This window comes from Dreissena polymorpha, chromosome 12, assembly GCF_020536995.1.
Source record: "Dreissena polymorpha isolate Duluth1 chromosome 12, UMN_Dpol_1.0, whole genome shotgun sequence".
In the NCBI taxonomy this organism is placed as follows: Eukaryota; Metazoa; Mollusca; class Bivalvia; order Myida; family Dreissenidae; genus Dreissena; species Dreissena polymorpha.
The window spans coordinates 76,280,018-76,300,905 of NC_068366.1; the positions used below are offsets into that span (position 1 = coordinate 76,280,018).

The 20,888-nt window shown below is 35.7% G+C and overlaps 1 protein-coding gene across 4 annotated transcripts in view; it reads left to right on the plus strand.

The window, feature by feature from the left end:
- The first annotated feature begins 5,189 nt into the window (after nt 1-5,189).
- LOC127853725 (nuclear pore complex protein Nup153-like) overlaps nt 5,190-20,888 on the plus strand; it is a 63,267-nt gene continuing 47,568 nt past the window's right edge. For all 4 annotated transcript variants that reach the window (XR_008036726.1, XM_052388465.1, XM_052388468.1 and 1 more), the window contains exons 1-6: nt 5,190-5,378; nt 5,722-5,847; nt 6,792-7,029; nt 11,688-11,861; nt 15,781-15,908; nt 19,900-20,031. Coding sequence is in view for 3 of the 4 variants with exons in the window: in XM_052388465.1 (XP_052244425.1) it covers nt 5,319-5,378; nt 5,722-5,847; nt 6,792-7,029; nt 11,688-11,861; nt 15,781-15,908; nt 19,900-20,031 (858 nt within the window). In the remaining variant the exon portion in view is untranslated. The remainder of the gene's footprint in view (nt 5,379-5,721; nt 5,848-6,791; nt 7,030-11,687; nt 11,862-15,780; nt 15,909-19,899; nt 20,032-20,888) is intronic.

Consider the following 20,888-nt stretch of genomic DNA (forward strand, 5'->3'; position numbering starts at 1 on the left):
GTTAAATATGTCTCTTATGTAGACCCCTAAAATGTGTCAATGCTACAAGGCTCCATTTTTATGCACTTATCTTTGTCGTCATAAATTGCGCACAAAACTGTGGATGATGATAATTGACATAACAGACAATGAAATCTTACAGACAACAGGGCGCAAATGACAGACAACAGTACTTTGCCAAATAATCTGCAATCATCTTTCACGTACATTTTCCGAACCTCTCACAGAAATCTGATCACGATGAAATGCGTGATGTTCCTAACACAAAAGAAAGAAACAATGCCTTAGACAATTGAATAAATCTGGATAACTTTTATCCATCCGATAACTTTTATTTATCTTCAAGATTTTACATCATTTTTGTACAAAAATATATCCGAACAGGTGAACGTTTTGGGAAAGTTTTGAGTAAGACTTTTAGCCAAGGTATTTAACTCTGTTATCTTGTCAGGAAAAAGAATTAACCGACAAAATGGCTGTCAAACCGAACGCTTGACGAACAATTTCAACGAATAGACGGATTTACGATTAGAAGAATCTGAAGAAATAAGCCGACGTGTAGATTAACTCCTGACAACATTGACCGCACAGAAAGTGTGACAAAGACTTTAGAGAAAAACGGGATCAACCAGTGATATTGCCCCCGTACCAGGGATACATCGTGACCAGAGTGTCTGACAAACTGTGTGACCTGTAAGACCAAAATAAAACAATAGTTAAAATGCATTCCTTTTGTGTTTCCATCAGTACTTATGGGTATCGACGGGATTCATGTTCGCATCATCGCTTCTAATGGACACGTGGAGCAGTGTGTCAACTTAAAGCGCCACATGGCCTTGTAGCGCCCATGATGTCAACGTTTTTCGGACATCGATATTTTAGTGTGCAATATTGCTTACGGGTTAATAGTTTGAGGCTCAACATAATGGTTATTGCATATTCTAGTATTAATCAATAGCCTTTTCATCACGATGTAATGTATTGTTAAGCATGTTCCCGGTGCACATTTAAAAGTAGATTATATATTGTTATTGTTTTTCACGTGTTCTACTCAGGGTTGTAGGATGGCATTCTGTGTTAAGACATTGCTTAAACATGCATGATATTCCTCATGACAACTTGCAAAGGCAGTCAACTTCTACTATTAGTACAGCATGGGGGTAACCATGATGGGCAGGGATGCAATAAAAGCTAACCTTTCAGTTTGAAAATCATTCTTTCAATTTCAGGATTTAGTTCATGTTTATAAATAAATATCCGATTGTTTTATGTTTGTCGAATGTTTAAACATTAGACATTTAAATATTATACGAATTTAAATGCTGATGTTGCTCGGGCGGCTACGGTGCAATATAAAGAAGACATATCATTACGCACTGCATTTACAGGTACATACATACAGCGTATACTTAAAGACAAGATACACGAAGACTAGAGAAAGATGCAACAAGAAGTTGTCTGTGGAAAGCTCATCAGATACGTTGCCTGCTTAAAGGATTTTCTTTGGTTCAGTATCATTATCAGCTTTACCCTGTGAACGCCTATGTCGCCGGCATTATCAGCCATCTTAAGATGCATCAGGATCTGAAACTTTCTATTGGACAGGCCATTATAGCATTAATTACTATATTCATTATGCATACTAACGGAATTATGGATACAATATCATTTTTCATATAATCGTTTAATGATTATTTGAAAATAAGCCCAACTGAAGTCATACATCTGCAATAATTATGTTTCTATTTTATTTGAATGTGCCATTATTATGTTTTAAACAAATTGAAATTTAATTAATTGTATTTGTCAATTTTTAAATCTATTGAATGTCATTATAACATAACATTGGAATACGTAACAAATGAAAAATTATGTGAATAATTTACCTTCTACCACTATATAGAAATGGTAGGTGTCTGGATGTGCGTGCTTCCATTAATCAAACAATTTGCATGTGTTTTTTGACATTCTTTAACGTAATGATTTTTATCTAAGTGCTAAAGCGCATAGTCTAAATATATTGAAGTGAAACTCCCGAAATCAGCATAAAGTCACCCTCGGCAACAATCTTACCTTTTCAACAAAAAATACATGATTTGGTCGTTCATATGCGATGTGTATTCTTCGTCATGCATGTTTGAAACATATGTCTACATAACATCAATAACGGTATATCCCATTTTATGTTTAAAGATATTATTATTATTTTATTTAAGGCTTTCCAATTTTCTCCGACATTTTGCTTGAAATTTGTGTCAGATTTTTACAGAATAATTATCTGCACATTTTATAGAGCGGTAATTGTCAAGTTTTGCCGTTGTTGTAAAATTATATAGATCTATACACAAATCTTCTATTGTCAACTTCAACATTTGTATGAAGTGTTATTCATACATGTACACAAAAAATATCTTTAAGTGAGACTGCGCATAATTTCAAAGTTTCGTGTTTAGTTATTGTTAAGGGTTTTTGTTTTTTCGTTTAAAACAACACGATGTCAGGTCTTCGTTTTTACATGTATATGCCACACACCCTTTCATTTGAAGAAGGTGGCATATAGCATTTGCACTCTCCGGATGTACGTCTCTGCGAAATTTTCTTTCTCAGCCATATATTTGCCATACATTGATGGATTTTAAGATAACTTCTCACAAATGTCCACATTCACCAGAGAACAAGTCGCGAGTAAACGCGTCTCTCTAGCTCAAAGGTTAATGTGCTCATAAGGAAAACTGCCAAATTTCCTGTCTCACTCAAGAAGTTTTAACATATTGATAGAACTTGAAATAACGTCGCACAATTTTCGACCATCATAAGACTTAGTGTCACGTGTAACAACCATCTCTCTACCAAAAAGGCCAAGATCTCACTAAGAGGTCAAATGATTAATTTCGCCATAAAACAGCTTCAAAATCTATGTATGGACAATAACGTTGTCAAAATTACTGATGTTTGCAATAGCAAATGTAATGCATAAGTAGACGACGTGTCGCGTGAAACCACTGTCACCCTTAATCAAAGGTCAATGTAACATGGAGAGTTCATATTTGACCATTCAACTGTTTGTCTGGACTGAAATGTAGTCATCCATCGTGCTATTTTAAAACAATGTCCCACTTATGACCACCACGAAAAGACCATGTCTCTTGTGAAACAACAATCTCCCTACCTTAAAGGTCAAGGTCATAATTAGGGTTCAAAAGTCAAACTTTGTCATAAAACTGCTTGCCTTCTTTGTAACATTATCATTCATCGTGATATTTTAAAATAATTGACCTTTAATAAACAACATGAAGAGACAAAAGTTCGTGTGTAAAACATGTCTGTCGACCGTCACACTTAGGCTCGATTGGTCATTGTCGGCTCGGGTACTACTTAAATGTACCCCGGGTTCTCTTAAGCATAATTAAATGTACCGTGAACGTTTCAGTATATTTTCCGTATCCGGGAATTCAAACGCTAAATTGGTGTTTTCGGCAATTTTTTCAAATTAATTATTCTCATATTTATGTCAATATTCTGTCAAAAAGTCTGTCTATTTTATTGAAACTGCTACTCAAAAACGCATGTTGAGGAAGTGTTTTTTTTCCGAAGATAAATGTGTTTCGTATTCGATAGCGCGTTTTTTTGACATCGTATTTTGGGCGGGAATAAAACTCGGGTACGGTATAAATTGATCGGATACGTGTTAGTATATTTTCCGTACCCGGGGTACATTTAAGTATACTTATGAGTACACGGGGTACATTTTAGAAGTACCCGAGCCGACAATGGCCAATCGAGCCACACTTAGAGGTCAAAGATCAAATTCAGCCATAGGTTGTTCGGGCTGTAACTTTGTCACACATTTCAAGATAACTTACCCCCAATGACTACCATGAGGAGACTGATTGTCTCGTGAATTTTACAAACCAGAATCTTAATGGTCACAGTCACGATTAGAGGTCAGAGTTAAATTTGGCCATATACAGATTGTGTGTTACATAAGCGGCATTTTGAGACAAATGTGGAACGAGGGGACATCCTATGGACACAGTCATGTCTTTTTGTTGTTGTATTATTATTTTTTCTTTAAAATTCAACTAAACATTCTTACAGCTTCATTTCGACAATCACTCAACCGTGGCAAGAGAGGCTATGTCTCTGACAGCTTTTTGAGCAGTCCTATGGGCCCCGCGACTTGTAGAGGTCCCATGAAACCGTGACGAAAGATTTTTTTGATACTAACTAAGGCTCAATGGGTAATTGTCGATCTGAAATGGTCCCCAAATCACCCGGGAGTGACTAGAAGCCGATTTTTGTCACCGTGTGATGACTTCAAGCCGACGCTAGTCATTCCCCGGGTGACATGAAGCCGATTGTAGTCACCCGGGAGTGACATGGAGCAGTGACTAATTTGAGTCGAAAAACACGCCACATATTTTCGATCATTGGGTCATTGTCGACGTAAATTGGCCCACTAGTCATCCGGGTGTGACATGAAGCCGATTATTGTCACCCGGGGGTGACTTCAAGCCGATTCTAGTCACCCTAGACATCAACATAAAGTCATCCTCGGCAACAATTTTACTTTTTCAACAAAAATACATGATTTGGTCGTTCATATGCGAGGTGTGTTCTTCTTTATGCATGTTTGAAACATATGTCTACATAACATCAATAACGGCATATCCCTTTTTATGTTAGAAGATTTTATTTTATTTTGTGTTTATTATTGTGTGTAAGCTTTATGGAAATTTACAAGAAATAAAGTTCTGCTTATTTCTCACATTTTGCTATATGTTTTATACCTATTTTATATCTTCCTGCTTTTGTGCTTGGAATTGAATATTTAAGAACATAGAAGTAGACCATGAATTCATACAATTTTCAGCAAATATTTAAGTAATTACAGTATAAATTGTTGATCCCTGTTATCTCTACGAATTATAAAAGTTTGTTATTCTGTCTGTTCACGCAGCAATTATATATCTGACAGGTCAGTGAAAGGTGCAAAAACTAACTTAAAGAAAAAAAAGATTTAACAATTATCAACATGTTAAGAAGAAAGAATAACATTTCGCAATTCGCAATAAGGTATGTAAGTTATTGGGAGCCTTGTACATGCAATTGTCTCCCCTGGTGCACGTAAACTTTTACATCTCCAGACAAAACGTCACGTGATACTTTATGACCAATCAAAATTATTTACAATTGCCGCCATCTTAGTTGTCGAAACTGCATGTGGGAAAGATTTTAACATTTTTACGAAATAAATTATTACTTGTATAAGTCAGTAATCGACATTGCGCATTTTTCATCTGTAGAGAAGTGGGAAAATGGATAGACCAAGTTCCCACTCTCAAAAGGTTCCTTACGCACGCAAAGAAGGCCGGAAGGTTAGCCATGAGAGAATTCAACACTTTCAAGTTTAATTTTAAATGACCAGACCATACCATGTACGATTGACCTGTTAGATAACAGCGAACATATGACTTTGCCACATTCTTGTTTTTGTTTATTATCACGATTTGTGTAATAGACATATAAATAAATGTGAAATGATACACTGCAACCTCAGCATGATTACCACCATGTCTAGGAAAAAACATTTCATTTAAATTCATCTTGCTTTAGTAGTAAAGTTGCCTTTTTAACCATGTAATACAGGATGTGAATAAATATATTATCCAGACAAATATATTGTTATCAATTTTGTGATGCTTTTTCTTGTTATTACAGTCACTCTTTTCTAAGATGAAAGATTCTGTGCGAGATGTGCTGTCACCATCTTGGTTGTCCGGTCTGGTTACAACTGTTAAAAAAGAATCACCACCTAATACAACAGCTGTAGAAACAAGTCAGCAGGTAGCAATTTTAAAACTAAAAAGAAAACAATTCTTGTTGTTTTCAGTAATACGTCAAATATTGTTTGTCAATTCAAAATGTAGGAATCACATTTATCTATCTATACTGTCTAACTCTCCTTGCGGGAATTATTCACAGGTGGTAATTATGTCTCTTTAAAAGTTGCAGCGCTCAACATTAACCTAAAAACCAACTTGCCCTGCCGGGCAAGTACATAGAATATCTACTTGCCCTGAACGTAAAGTCACTTGCCCAAAAATGAAATATCACATTAACTGTAAAACCTCACGTTTTTGAATATAGATCAAAATGATACACCACAAAACCTTTTTTATTTTTGAACATATAACAAAATGATTACAGCAATTGAAGTCTAAATTAAATGCTCTTTGTTCTTTTTTGCACTTGCCCTGGCGGACAACTAGATTAGAAAATAACTTGCCCGGACCAAACTTTTACTTGCCAGGGGCAATAGGACAACCGTTAATGTTGAGCCCTGTGTTGGGGTTGTTGTTTCATTGATTATATGCAGTAGTTTTTTCACCATTATGGGAATGGAGCTGGAGCACATTGAAATTGACAAAAAAATGTGATATTTTTGTTGTTAGTTTTAACAAGTACTTAAATATTGAGAATCATTTTTTTTAATTATACTAAGGTTCAATATATAGAGCTGGATAAGGGGATTAACTAAATGTTGCCTTTTTTGTTTTTGTTTGTTTGAAACCTTCAATTGGAAATTTGAGATTCTTATTTGGGAAAAAGAACTTGTTGGTATTTTGAATAGGGCTAAATTTCTTATACAAATTAGAAAAACAACAACACTGATATTCAACCATTTGTCATAAGTGATGGGATGTATTTTGTTTTTATTATTTATTTTCATATCTTCTGTACTAACATTGCAACAGTTGCTGTACTTAGGTATTTTGAACAATTTTCAGTTCACCACTAGTGATGCTAGTTCCATGTCAGTCCAACAGAACACCCCATCTATGCCGGCTGTATTTCAAGGACAAACAATGCTTAATGGTCAACCAAGAACACTTGATTTTAATAATCAAAGAGGAAGCCACTCCCCCTTCTCTCAATCCAATCTACCTCCGCCTATGTCTGAGTTTACATCTGCACAGTTGCCACTTAATCGATTTACTGAGAAAACGGACAGTATTATGGCACAAGGTAAGTATTTAAATGACCTCTTAATTATGATTAATAAGCTTTTTAGCTCACCTGTCACGAATTGACTTGATGAGCTTATTTGACCGTGTGATGTCCGGCGTCCGTGTGTGCGTGTGTCCGTCAACAATTTGTTTGTGTAGACAGTAGAGGTCACAGTTTTCATCCAATCTTTAAGAAATTTGGTCAGAATGTTTATATTGATGAAATCTGGGTTGGGATTGTATTTGGGTCATCTGGGGTCAAAAACTAGGTCACTAGGTCAAAAACTGTCAAATAATAGAAAAACCTTGTGTAGACAATAGAGGTCACAGTTTTCATCCAATCTTTATAAAATTTGATCAGAATGTTTATCTTGATGAAATCTGGGTTGGGGTTGTATTTGGGTCACTTGGGGTCAAAAACAAGGTCACTAGGCCAAATAATAGAAAAACCATGTGTAGACAATAGAGGTCACAGTTTTCATCCAATCTTTATGAAATTTGGTCAGAATGTTTATCTTGATGAAATCTGGGTTGGGATTGTATTTGGTAAGTCAGGTGAGCGATTCAGAACCATCATGGCCCCCTTGTTTTAATATCATAAATAATTACCTGATATCTATCTAATCCCTTTCCAGGGAGTTAATTATCTGGAAAACTTTAAGCGCTGGAAATCATCCACCTCTAATAAAGAAAACCAAGTCAGGTTAAACTAAGTACAATGTAACCTAACCGGAAAACAAGAACAACAACTCATCTTTCCTTTACAAAAACATAAAATGTCGATGAGCGGGGTGGGAGGTGGGACTTACCGATAACAGGTAACTTGTAAGTATTTAATAATTTAAATGAATTTTACTTTAAAAATTTGTTTTAATATCATAAAATAATTACCTGTTATCTCTAGCTGATTTTGCAGCTGCGGCGGGAAGGTTCGCATATTTTTTCCCATCACAGCAGAACCCATATTATCATCATCTTCATGTCCACAAGTTCTAGAAAGACTTGGAACTTTGAAGGGTTTGGAAGCCATAGAGGGTAGTTGATTTTTAGCAGAGGTTGAATTAAATGACTAAATACTAGAATGATAATGAAATGACAGAAAAACTTGTTTTATACTGTGCGCAGTATATTTCAAAGCCGCTCCTTTAATATAGAGTCAAACTGCAATCAAATAAAAGTTATAAGGTTTTTATCGTTTTGAATAACTTTAATTTTATAATTATCCCGCTTGCACTTACCTTATTGAAATTAGCGCACCGAACCGCTCTGATAGGGAATACATGTAATAAACACTGACTCGCGAGTTTTTACACCTTTATTGATAGTACACAACAGATTAACACCAATTAGCTGTTGGGTGGCATTTAACCTCTAATTGATTAAAATCAGTAAAAGGAATGGTTAAAGCAATCAAGCTGTGATCGCCGCCTTCTTTGAATTTTCTAGAAAATATATGAAGTTGCATATCATGGATTTGAATCAGAAATGGAAGGTTGGACACAGCGTTATAACAGACCGCACTTTATTGGAGTTACAGTGTATCTATATTTCCTGTTTTAAAACAGTTTAGATTTTTAGCATTCTCTTATAACTTTGCACTGTTAACAGTCAAGTTAGATATAAAGTGGATTACATTGACTATTTTATAATTTAGTATTTATTTTAAATAAATTGTTTTGTGTTTTTATGCCCCCGGATCGAAAGATCGGGAGTATATTGTTTTTGGCCTGTTTGTCTGTTATTCTTTAATTGTGTGTGTCCCAAAACTTTAACCTGATAGCAACTCAGCGTTCAACACTAATGGGAGTCCGAGACTCCTTAAAATGAGCCTCGGACTCCTTGTTTTTGTGTCAGGGGAGTCCGTCAGACTCCTTTGAAATCATCTTTGAATTACAAAAAATCATTTGATCTCCTTATTCGTTTTGCAAGATCAGAACGTCCGAACTCTTGCGCATCCGAAAAATATGTTGCTTAACATTCTGCTGAAACACATTAACAAAAACAAAACAATCATAAATATATTTTGGTTCCCAGTCGCTGTCAGTCCTTGTAGTAATAGGGGATCATGCAAACTATGAAATTCCGAATCAACCCAATTGTAGCCGTTTTGTTCTTTGATATTTTCGCTAGCTTAATTTTTTTTCGCCAAGCAGTCTCTGAATACTGTATGAAATAATCTACGTGTGTGTCCCGCGTCTATGACGAACAAATATCGAAATAGACGCATCGTTTTGAAATATGTACGTCCACTCGGACGCATTGCTGAACTGTATCCGTTAACGCATACGCGAATCACGATAGGTACGAACAATCTTGTGTACGAGTCAAAAGTGTAGCAATGAACGCTAAGTTTAACCGAATGAGGCTTGAAGACTCCAGCAAGTCTTTTGATTGGCTCTAGTCGAGCCGCTGATGTATAATATGAACCAATTAGAATCGACCTTTAAAATAGAATGTGTTATGATATTTTCTCGAGTCCCCGGGTGAAAACCTGCTTTAACTTTGTGTAACTTAGTCATAAATAATGCAGAAAAAATGCCTCCGAAATAAGGTGTTGAAGCTTAATAATCCAAAACAAACAAATATAAACTTTAATAATGGTAGGTAAACGGCTCTCAATTCGGACGTAAACAATAATATTATCAAGCTCGCAATTCCGATGTTAACAATAATATTATCATCGATTTGAATCAAGTTGAAATGTTATAACAGGTTACATTCATGTAACAGATAATGTTATAGCCTATGTAAAGGCAAACAAGATAGTGATAACTCTGAATTTTTTATTTTTTTTGGTTTCAACAAGTTTTTGAGATTATTAAATGATTAATGCAAGTATAGTTATTGAGCTAGTGTGATTTAGACATATTTTCTTCACTACTTGGTATCTTTCAAAATTTGGGACCCATTCTTTTTCAAGGTGGACTCATTAATTTTTGCCTGGGACTCATTGGTCTTAAATCTGCGAGTTCAGGGACCCATAGATAGTAAATTCTAGATTATTCCCTGAAATAATATTTAAAAAATCGCAATCCCCAAAATTGTTTACACAATGTTCATTTTTGGCCCCAAGGTACTGAAGATGGGACGGAATGTGAATCAGTTGAGCGTGAATAACCCGTGTCACTATCAGTCAATGATTTCAGTGGTTCGTTGCAGTTTTAGGCTTTGTCATACCAACCACACTAATCGGTTCCTATGGTGTACTCCCCTACGATAAAATCGAGGCAAGTTACCCAAGAGACTGATATGGAAACCGGGTGTAATCTTCGTGGAAATTTTGTTTTTGTATGCATACTATTTTCTAAAAAAAATTCGACACGTAAAACGTTTTATCAAATTATCATTGAAATCATAACGCACAGCTATTAATGTTTTATTGTATTCTCTAATGAGCATAATTAAATTTATAATCCGATTCACACTTCTGAATTTCAATGTTGACACACGGTAACAAATTCAGACTTGATATCTAAGTTTACACTAAAGATTTTGACTACTTTCTGCGCAACCTCATGCTAAATAATTAATCTGCGACAATTGGACACTTTAGCACGTGGTAAGGTATGTTTTAATCTTTTGTGAGTGGAGTGTTGTAACGTCTCAATGACTGATGATGATCAGCATGCAACTTGCCATGTGTGCGGTTGCGCTCTTCTATCAATCAAAGCCGTATCGTTTAAAAATAAATTAATGTTATGTTTTCATGGTCTAAGAACCCAATGATGAAATTGAAATAGAATTTGAATTATATTGCGGATCCCCATTTCCACTTTCTGAGAAATATTATCGAGAATATATATAAAGCAATGAGTAATTAAAGGCTGTGATTTATGAACTATGACACTAACACAACAGAATGCTTTGATAATGGTTTTTAACCCTAATGTGGAGGATAAGCAAGCAATCATAATGCATACTAGAAAATAGTATATGTTGAAACCTTACAATAATTAAGTTAATTAAATGTAAATATTATTGAAATATTTCTGCAATGTGATATAACAAATATTGAACATCAGTCAATTAGAACTTAGATCTGAAAACAAACATGAAAGTAAAATTTTACATTTCTGTTTCATGGATTGAACAGTGTTATGACCCGCAAAATACAATATTAAAAAGTGTTTTCATTGTTGGACTCCCTGAAATCTGTTCGGACTCCTAAATTTCAAAAGTAAGGAGTACAAAGGACTCCTTATCCAGATTTGTTAGTGTTGAACACTGCAACTTCATATTTGGCATGCATGTGTATCTCACAGAGCTGCACATTTTGAGTGGTGAAAAGTCAAGATCAAGGTCAGCCTTCAAGGTCAAAGGTCAAATAAAGTATAGATATAAAGTATGCTTCAATTAATGTAATTATTACAATTTTTATGGACCTGCTTAGTATGTATTCTACCCAAATTATATTCTACTAAAATAATACTAACTTATATAGTAAAATCAGGTGTAAATATTAATAAATACTTAATGCTGTAAGTGTCCGCCATTTTCAAACCATTGCCTCAGCATAACCCTTTTCAATCCTTTAGTTAGAGTTTTTGATGATCTGTGCATTTGATTTTGCCAACTTTTAAGTTAAAAAAATTATGTGCCCTTGCTTTTGCCATCATACTACTCTGTGATGTTGGTTTTGTCACCACATATATAAAAAATGCCATATCATAATTCCAGAAGATACGATGTCTCAGAGGAGTGACTCTTCGAGGTCGACCAGTGGCTGCTCCTCCATGGCCCCCCAGACTGAGAGTGGGGCGGGGCGTGAGAAGAGGAAGGTCAGCCTCGATGGCAGTGACAGCGGCACCAGTCCACTGCAGCAGGGGGAACCAGCTAGCAAACGACAGAAATGTAAGCACTTGAGATTGGGTAAACAGTGTTTGCTTTATTACCTTAAAACATAGTAATTATTTTCATTTTGGCGGTTTTATGAGATTTTATGAAGAAAACGCTGTACCCAATTTCGGATTTTATTCAGCCAAATTTGCTTATTTGTAGCCATTAGCTAATTTGGTGAATGGCTGTGCAAGCCCTGATGAAACATCATTGGTGTATAGATATCAAAGAGGAGACATGTCATGCACAAAGAACAATAACCCTACACTTTCTTAAATAAGAGGTATTTCTTCTCTCAGTTTTTTGTATGAGGTAACTTTTCAGGGCCATATCTCAGGTACCATCCATGATTTCAACATGAAACTTCATGGGTGTATAAACATCAATAAAGAGAATTGCTTTGCACAAGAACCACAACACTAGACTTATTTAAAAAAGAGTAATTGCCCTTTGTTGTTTTTGAATGAGGTAACTTCAGGGCTAATCCTTAAATAAGCTACAAGATTTTGATATGCAACTTCATGGGGATATCAATAAGGAGAATTTCCATGCATAGGAACAATTACCTTACAATTTATTTTTATGCCCCCGGTAGGAGGGCATATAGTGATCGGACTGTCCATCCATCTGTCCGTCTTTCCGTCACACTTTGCGTTTAGGTTTCGAAAAATGCTCATTACTTCTATGTTCCTAGAGACGTAACCTTCATATTTGCAAACTTTAACCCCTGTGACCTTGACGTTGAACTTAGGGTCCGCGTTAAGGTTTCAAAATCTGCGTTTTGGTTTTGAAAAATGCTAATTACTTCTATGTCCCTTGAGATATAACCTTCTTATTTGGTATGCTTGTGTATATGGACAAAGCCTTTCCATACGCACAAAAATGTTGACCCCTGTGACCTTGAACTTAGGGTCCGTGTTTAGGTTTCAAAATCTGCGTTTAGGTTTCGAAAAAAGCTCATAACTTCTATCAAGTGTTTATAGGGGGCATAAGTCATCCTATTGTGACAGCTCTTGTTAATCATAACCTGAAAAATAAATACAAGCGTGATAGCAGGGCTCACGCTGGGCTCAAATTTTAGGGAGAAGTGACTTCTCCCTGGATATTGATTTAGGGAGAAGTGAGGAGACTCTAAGGAGAGGTGGAGAGACTCGGACACAAGGGTTTGCATGTAGGGCGTTACATCACACATATGTGTATCAAATCACATTATTGAAGTATGCTACTGTAGTACACATAATTTTATTTCTTTTGTGTATCTTAATTTTTCCAGAAGTTCTAATTAACCAAGTAATAATAGACACGACTGATAAATAAGTTTTTTTTTATCCCGATTTTATAGCCAAAATTCGGCTATGATCCCAGTCCCAAAAAGTATACTTTTTTCCCAAAATGTGGCAAAAAATTACCAATTTCAAAAAAAAATAATTTTTATTTTATTTTTTTTTAGAAAGAAGTGTCTAATGCGTATTTTATCTCAATTTTAATTCAATTACATCTAACAAAGTATTATATGATTTTGTTCTTTTACTTTGAATGATTATAAAGAGTTATGTAAAATTTAGTATTTCCCTAATCAGTGGTCTTTTTTGGTGAAAAAAAAAGGCTAATGAATTTATTTTCCCAATTTCATGAAAATGCCAATAAAATTCCCAATTCCAAAGCCATGGGCTATCTTCCCAAAAAGTGGAAAAAAAAGCCTGTAAATAACTAAAATTTTTCTAGCTCTATATTCAATCCATTTTGATGTAAGTATCATATTATACAGGCTAAAGTATTTCAAAGATAATATGTTTATGAAGCAGTAGATAACATAAGCTTAATAAAACTGTCAGACCAGATAAATATTTATGTTTGAAATATGACATTTAGCATATGCTTTCTTAATAATTATTTGTTATGTTTTAATGTCTTTCCCATTGCAATTTCATGTGAATACAATTCGAAATATGATAAACCACACCGTCCGCATCATCCCATCTGTATTCTTCATTCTATTTCTTCTTTAAAGAACTTAGAAATTAAATTATAATCAACAAAAAATAATGTATCCGAAAATGACAGTCCGAAAAATTGTACGCGTGACGCACATAAAACAAATTTGACAGCAAAAAATGAAAATCGGAAACCTAGCAAATACGTAATTAATATACAATTTAATTGACATATTGCTTTACAATAGCATAGTTTGTGGGTAAAAAATAACTAAATTATCACCTTTTAATTTCAAATGATAATCGTCAGAAAGTTGTAACATCATCGACATAGATCTAATTACTAAATCATCATCCTTTTGTTAATTCAGATCAATAGTCTGTAGAAATGTAAAGTGATCAACTTGGAAATATTTTTTTTATTGTTAGGCTCCTTTTTATTTGTTTATCTTTAAATACTGTAAAACCATTACATTTTGTGTGGTACGAATTTTCTTGGATTTCGTTTTCCGCTTAACCACGAACTCAAGTACCAACGATTATTTTTACATTTTTAATCCGAAATTGGTCCTTTCCGAATGTCATTGCCAACATTCTCTATTGTTTTCGGTTATCTGAGTTATTTGATTGAGATATGCTAGGTAATACAATATGTTGTTTTCTTGATAAGTGTTTGGGTAATAATACTTTTTAAATCAAGCACGGAATTTAAACTGTGCATCAACGATTGTTCTCTTATACGTGACGTCGTCAAATTAACAGTTTGCAGATTTATCACATATGTCAATTAGTGCCAATAAAAGTTAAAAGAGACATAACGGTTTTCACATCTGTATTTTGGGGACCTTATTACTCAATTGTTACTACTAGGGGACCGATTGAGCAGAGAATTCCAAATATTTTAAAAACAACATTGATGGCAATTAGAGAGAGGGGACCCACAAGATCGCCGCTTATTCGCTCTTATCGACAATTATCAACAACACTTTCATGCTTCAGTGCACATTAATCACAAGCCTTGCTGTCAACACACATTAGCAGATTATTCTTCGTTATTACTCTGGTTGTCTAAGAAAAGTATAATAATTATGACTGTCAATCTTCCCCGAAAATTTGAAATCCACGAAATTACGTGTCAACGAATTATTTTTTTATTTTTTTTTTAACCACGAATATTCATACCGACGAATTTCTTTACATTTACAGTACGACGTTTGCCATCGGCCGCTATACATGTAGTGTTGGCAGACGACAATATCAACTGTGTATTTCCATGAATGACCCAATATTATGTGTGAGCGAACTCAATGTTGATTGCACAGCTACCATGTGACTTGAATGCTGACTTGACCAATATCGATCTCTGATTATATAAGTTTGGAGGTTGGGAGAATCAGGGCGGGGTTTACCTTAAATTACCTGTCGCTCAATTGCGACACGCTCCGGGCTGGGACAGTGTGTATTGGAAAATTGAGTCAGACCTTGACATCGAGAAAACCGGATGTAAACAAATTCCTTTAAGAGGGAGACTGGAAGTCGCTTTTTATCTACAATTTCATAAAATTTAGGCGACATTTGGCATAAGAAAGCGACTTAGTCGCTCACGTCGCCCCCTAGGGTGAGCCCTGGATAGTGTGATGTTTAAATGTTGTTTTTCCTGAGCAACTTTGTATTTTGTCAACCTTAAACACAAACAACTTATATAAGGAAATTCCCATTTAAGAACTATCAATACTTAAGCTAGTTCTGAGAAAACTGGGCTTGATGCATTTGTGTAAAATGTTGTCTAAGATTAGCCTGTGCAGTCTGCACAGGCTTATACAAGGCCTTTAATGGCCTTTCTTCTTTTATGGAATCTTTACTTTAAAGGATGTCTCTCCTTAATGAAAATAAGCTTTGGCAGAAAATTTGTCCCTGATTATCCTGTGCGTAGTGAGACGCTACGCACATGCATTAATCCCAGTATTCCCGGAACATCAGGATTGTGCCTGCATTTTCAGTGCAAGTAAGCATCAGTGCCCACCAGCCATTCTCCAGGCGCCTCAGTGACACATTCACCGCTGGGTCAGGCCACACAGTCGGGAGTGGGAGACCGGCATTTAACACCAGGCTGTTTGCATCACCCTTGGTAGGTTTGATTTAGCACCAGGCTGTTTGCATCAGCCTGGGTAGGTTTGATTTAGCACCAGGCTGGTTGCATCAGCTTGGTAGGTTTGATTTAGCACCAGGCTGTTTGCATCACCCTTGGTAGGTTTGATTGAGCACCAGGCTGGTTAAATCAGCTTGGTAGGTTTGATTCACCACCAGGCTGGTTGCATCAGCTTTGGTAGTTTTTATATTGCATATGGGAGAAGGCTTTCAGCGTTTTTACACCATTGAGTGGGACTGGGGCTTGGGCCGAATGGATAGGGAAAATCATGTTGTTTTGACTTAGATTTGGAAATTGTGTATTTCATTTTTTTTTGCTAAAATTACTTACAAATTGAGAATAAGTATTTTCATTATGATTTGCATCACTTTTGGTAGGTTTTATATGGGAGACGGCTGTTGACTGGTATGAAGCTGTCGCAGTTGTGTTAAATAAGTATCACTGATCTTTATGAAATATTATGTTCAGTTCTTAAAGGGATCTTTTCACGCTTTGGTAAATTGACAAAATTGAAAAAAGTTGTTTCAGATTCGCAAATTTTCGTGTTAGTTATGATATTTGTGAGGAAACAGTAATACTGAACATTAACCATGCTCTAATATAGTCATTATATGCATCTTTTGACGATTATAAAACCTAAAAATTATAAAGCGTTGCAACGCGAAACGATTGAATAATTTGGAGAGTTCTGTTTTTGTCGTTAAATTTTGTATAACTACGAAGATTGCTTATATAAGGTATAAAATACGTGACGTATGTATACTCGGCGGAATAGCTCAGTAGGCTAAAGCGTTTTACTTCAGGACTCTGGCAGGACTCCAGGGGTTACTGGTTCGAAACCTGCTCCGGGCAATGTTCTTTTCCTTTTTTTAATTTTATTCTTGATTTTTTACTGGAGCTTTTACGATCCAATGTTTACATTTATCAATATAAAGCATTTAATACATAAGTTAAAAAATGCCAAAATCTGTGAAAAGGCCCCTTTAAAGGGACTTGTTTACAGTATGGGGCATTTTTAGCCGGATTTTTTTCGAAAAAATCTCGGCTTATAGATTGATGTTGTCGGGCGGGCGGGCGGGGGGGCGGGCGGGCGGGCGGGCGGGCGGGCGGCGTGCTCGAAAATGTTAAAGTTCTTATTTCATGGTATAACTTTGGTATGCTTGGACCTAGAGTCTTCAAACTTGACATGAAGGTTGGCCAGGATTAACAGATGACCACTGGTCATTTCAAGGTCATTCATTTGAAGGTCAAGGTCACTGTGACCTTCAATATAAAAAATGTTAAAGTTGTTATAACTTTGGTATGCTTGGACCTAGAGTCTTGAAACTTGACATGAAGGTTGGCCATAACTAGTTAGTAACCACTGGTCATTTCAAGGTCATTCATTTGAAGGTCAAGGTCACTGTGACCTTGAATGTAAAAATGTTAAAGTTCTTATTTCATGGTATAACTTTGGTATGCTTGGACCTAGAGTCTTCAAACTTGACATGAAGGTTGGCCAGGATTAACAGATGACCACTGGTCATTTCAAGGTCATTCATTTGAAGGTGAAGGTCACTGTGACCTTCAATATAAAAATGTTAAAGTTGTTATAACTTTGGTATGCTTGGACCTAGAGTCTTGAAACTTGACATGAAGGTTGGCCAGAACTAGTAAGTAACCACTGGACATTTCAAGGTCATTCATTTGAAGGTCAAGGTCACTGTGACCTTGAATGTAAAAATGTTAAAGTTGTTATAACTTTGGTATGCTTGGACCTAGAGTCTTGAAACTTGACATGAAGGTTGGCCAGAACTAGTAAGTAACCACTGGACATTTCAAGGTCATTCATTTGAAGGTCAAGGTCACTGTGACCTTGAATGTAAAAATGTTAAAGTTCTTATTTCATGTTATAACTTTGGTATGCTTGTACCTAGAGTCTTCAAACTTGAAATAAAGATTGGCCAGTACTAGAAGATGACCACTGGTCATTTCAATGTCATTCATTTGAAGGTCAAGGTCACTGTGACCTTAAATGTTAAAATGTTAAAATTGTTATAACTTTGGTATGCTTGGACATAGAGTCTTCAAACTTGACATGAAGGTTTGCAAGCACACTTAGATGACCACTGGTCATTTCAAGGTCATTCATTCTAAGGTCAAGGTCACTGTGACCTTGAATGTAAAAATGTTAAAGTTCTTATTTCATGTTATAACTTTGGTATGCTTGTACCTAGAGTCTTCAAACTTGAAATAAAGATTGGCCAGTACTAGAAGATGACCACTGGTCATTTCAATGTCATTCATTTGAAAAGTACTTACATTTCATTTTGACCTTTGAACAATATTTCAGTAATTTAAGTATTGCATTGACAAAAACACGAAAGGTACTTTCCTGTCATTTAAATAAAAAATCCGGCTTCAATGCGGTCATCTCCGACCGCGGAACTCTTGTTTAAACTGTGTCAGTTTATGCCTCAAATTTTCTGGATTTTAACCACAGGACTATAGAGCTCCATTATAATTACAAGAATAGCATTCTAGAAAAAAAAAGACAAGTGTGTGTCCAAGTGGGGCTGGAACCAGCATTCTTTTAATTAAAAGTCTAATACCTGAACCACTTGGCCATCCTGACTGTTTTAAATTAAAAGATTCTGTACGCGATATGAGTGATTCATGTGTTGTACCAAATGTAACGAAATTAACATAATCATTTCAAATTATTCAGTGTTGTAATGCTTTATAATGTTATGAACCTAAAATGATGATTTCAAATTATAATCTGTATTTTCAGTACAAGTCCTAAGCCATTACAGGGCTCGACATTAAAGGTAGTCCGACTGTCCGGGACAACCAAAGTGTTAGTCCGGACAAGTAAATAAAGAATTTGCTAGTCCGACAGAACAAGTGGTCGTTATAATTTAATTACTTAGAACAAATGCCTTTAAATCCGTTATTTCTGTGTGGTAACCAACATTTTTTTTTTTAAATATATATTTTGTTTACGTTTAAACGACAAAGCACGAGATATTTCGATAATTCCATGGGATACTACACCGTACTGTTTACAAGGGAAGCAACCCTTAACATTTTTCTTTGCCAAGATAACAAGATTATTCTTCCTTGTAATGAATATGCATTTTACGACACCGGTACACATTGATCTTTAAGACAATTAAAGTAGTATGGTGGAAAAACACAAGTTTTTGTCAGTTATTTTGGCTTTGTATAATGTTTAAAAAATCAATAATATCCAGTTTTCCTGTTATCTAGTCAGTTCTTTTTGTATTGAAATTGCCTAAAATTATGTTAACATGTATTTTGAATGATATAAGTCTTTATGATTTGAGCTTTTTGTATTATTTAATTATTTTGCAAAGAACTGAGCAAAATAAGATATAATGGTCAGGACTAGTTTCTTTCTGGTTAGGAAGTTTTGGTCTACTTGTCCGACTGGACAAGTGGCTCCAAAAGTTAATGTCGAGCCCTGCATTAGTTGTATTTTGCTGCCTGATTTATGGTGTTTTTATATTTTTTGCCCTTGAAGGAGGGCATATAGTGATCGCACTGTCCGTCTGTCTGTCACACTTTGCGTTTCGGTTTCGAAACATGCTCATAACTTCTATGTGCTTCAGTTGTAACATTCATATTTGGTATGCATGGGTATATAGACAAGGCCTTTCCATACGTTCACAAATTTTGACCTTGACCTTGAACTTAGAGTCTGCGTTTAGGTTTCGAAAAATGGGTGTAGGTTTTGAAAAATGCTTCTTATTTGTATCAAAGCGTTTATCGGGGGCAAATGTCATCCTATGGAGACAGCTCTCGTTCAGTCTGTGACAAAAAATTGAAAAATTGGCATTTCAACAATCTTTGAACTCATTCCTGTAACCATTTCTTGTAATGAGATTGCTATCGCCGAATTGCTGAGTCATTGTTGTTGTTCAAGAAAATCCAAGATTGTGTTACAGTAATTTTCGGATTATTTCAGAATGAGACTTCTATTCTGGGAACCAGTTTCCACGAGTCCAGTTTTTATCCGGGGAAAACTACCTTTGGGGGTCGATCATCTCTGTCATTCCGGAAGAAGAAAGTAGATCTGAATCAATCACTGCCTAGCAGGGTATGCATAAAAATGTGCTTCATACAGATAGATTGTTAGGGATTTAAGTTTATTGTTGAAACTGAGCTTGTAGCTTAGATGTTGTATATTTTTATGTCCCCCACCACTATAGAGGGGGACATATTGTTTTTGCCCTGTCTGTCGTTTTTAGCTCCACTGGCCAAAGGCCAGCGGGGCTTATGTCATGGTCCTGTGTCCGTCGTGTGTGCGTGCGTCCGTGCGTGCGTGCGTTAACTTTTTCTTTAAACATCTTCTTCTCCTTAACTACTGGTCCAAATCTGATGAAATTTCTCAGGAATGTTCCTGTGGTGAACCTCTTTCAAATTTGTTCAAATTATGCCCCTGGGGTCAAATTTGACCCTGCCCCGGGGGGTCAAAAAATTGAAAATTTGCTTATATAAGGCCTATTTTGTGCAAACTTTATAAATCTTCTTGTCCATAACCATTAAGCCTAGGGCTACCAAATTTGGTATGTATTGACATCTTATAGTCCTCTACCAAGTTTGTTCAAATTATGCCCCTGGGGTCAAATTTGACCCTGCCCCGGGGGGTCAAAAATTGAAAATTTGCTTATATAAGGCCTATTTTGTGCAAACTTTAACAATCTTCTTGTCCGTAACCATTGGGCCTAGGGCTACCAAATTTGCTATGTAGTGACATCTTATAGTCCTCTACCAAGTTTGTTCAAATTATGCCCCTGGGGTTAAATTTTACCCTGCCCCGGGGGGGTCAAAACATTGAAAATTTGCTTATATAAGGCCTATTTGTGCAAACTTTAAAAATCTTCTTGTCCATAACTGTATGGCATAGGGCTACCAAATTTGGTATGTAGTGACATCTTATTGTCCTCTACCAAG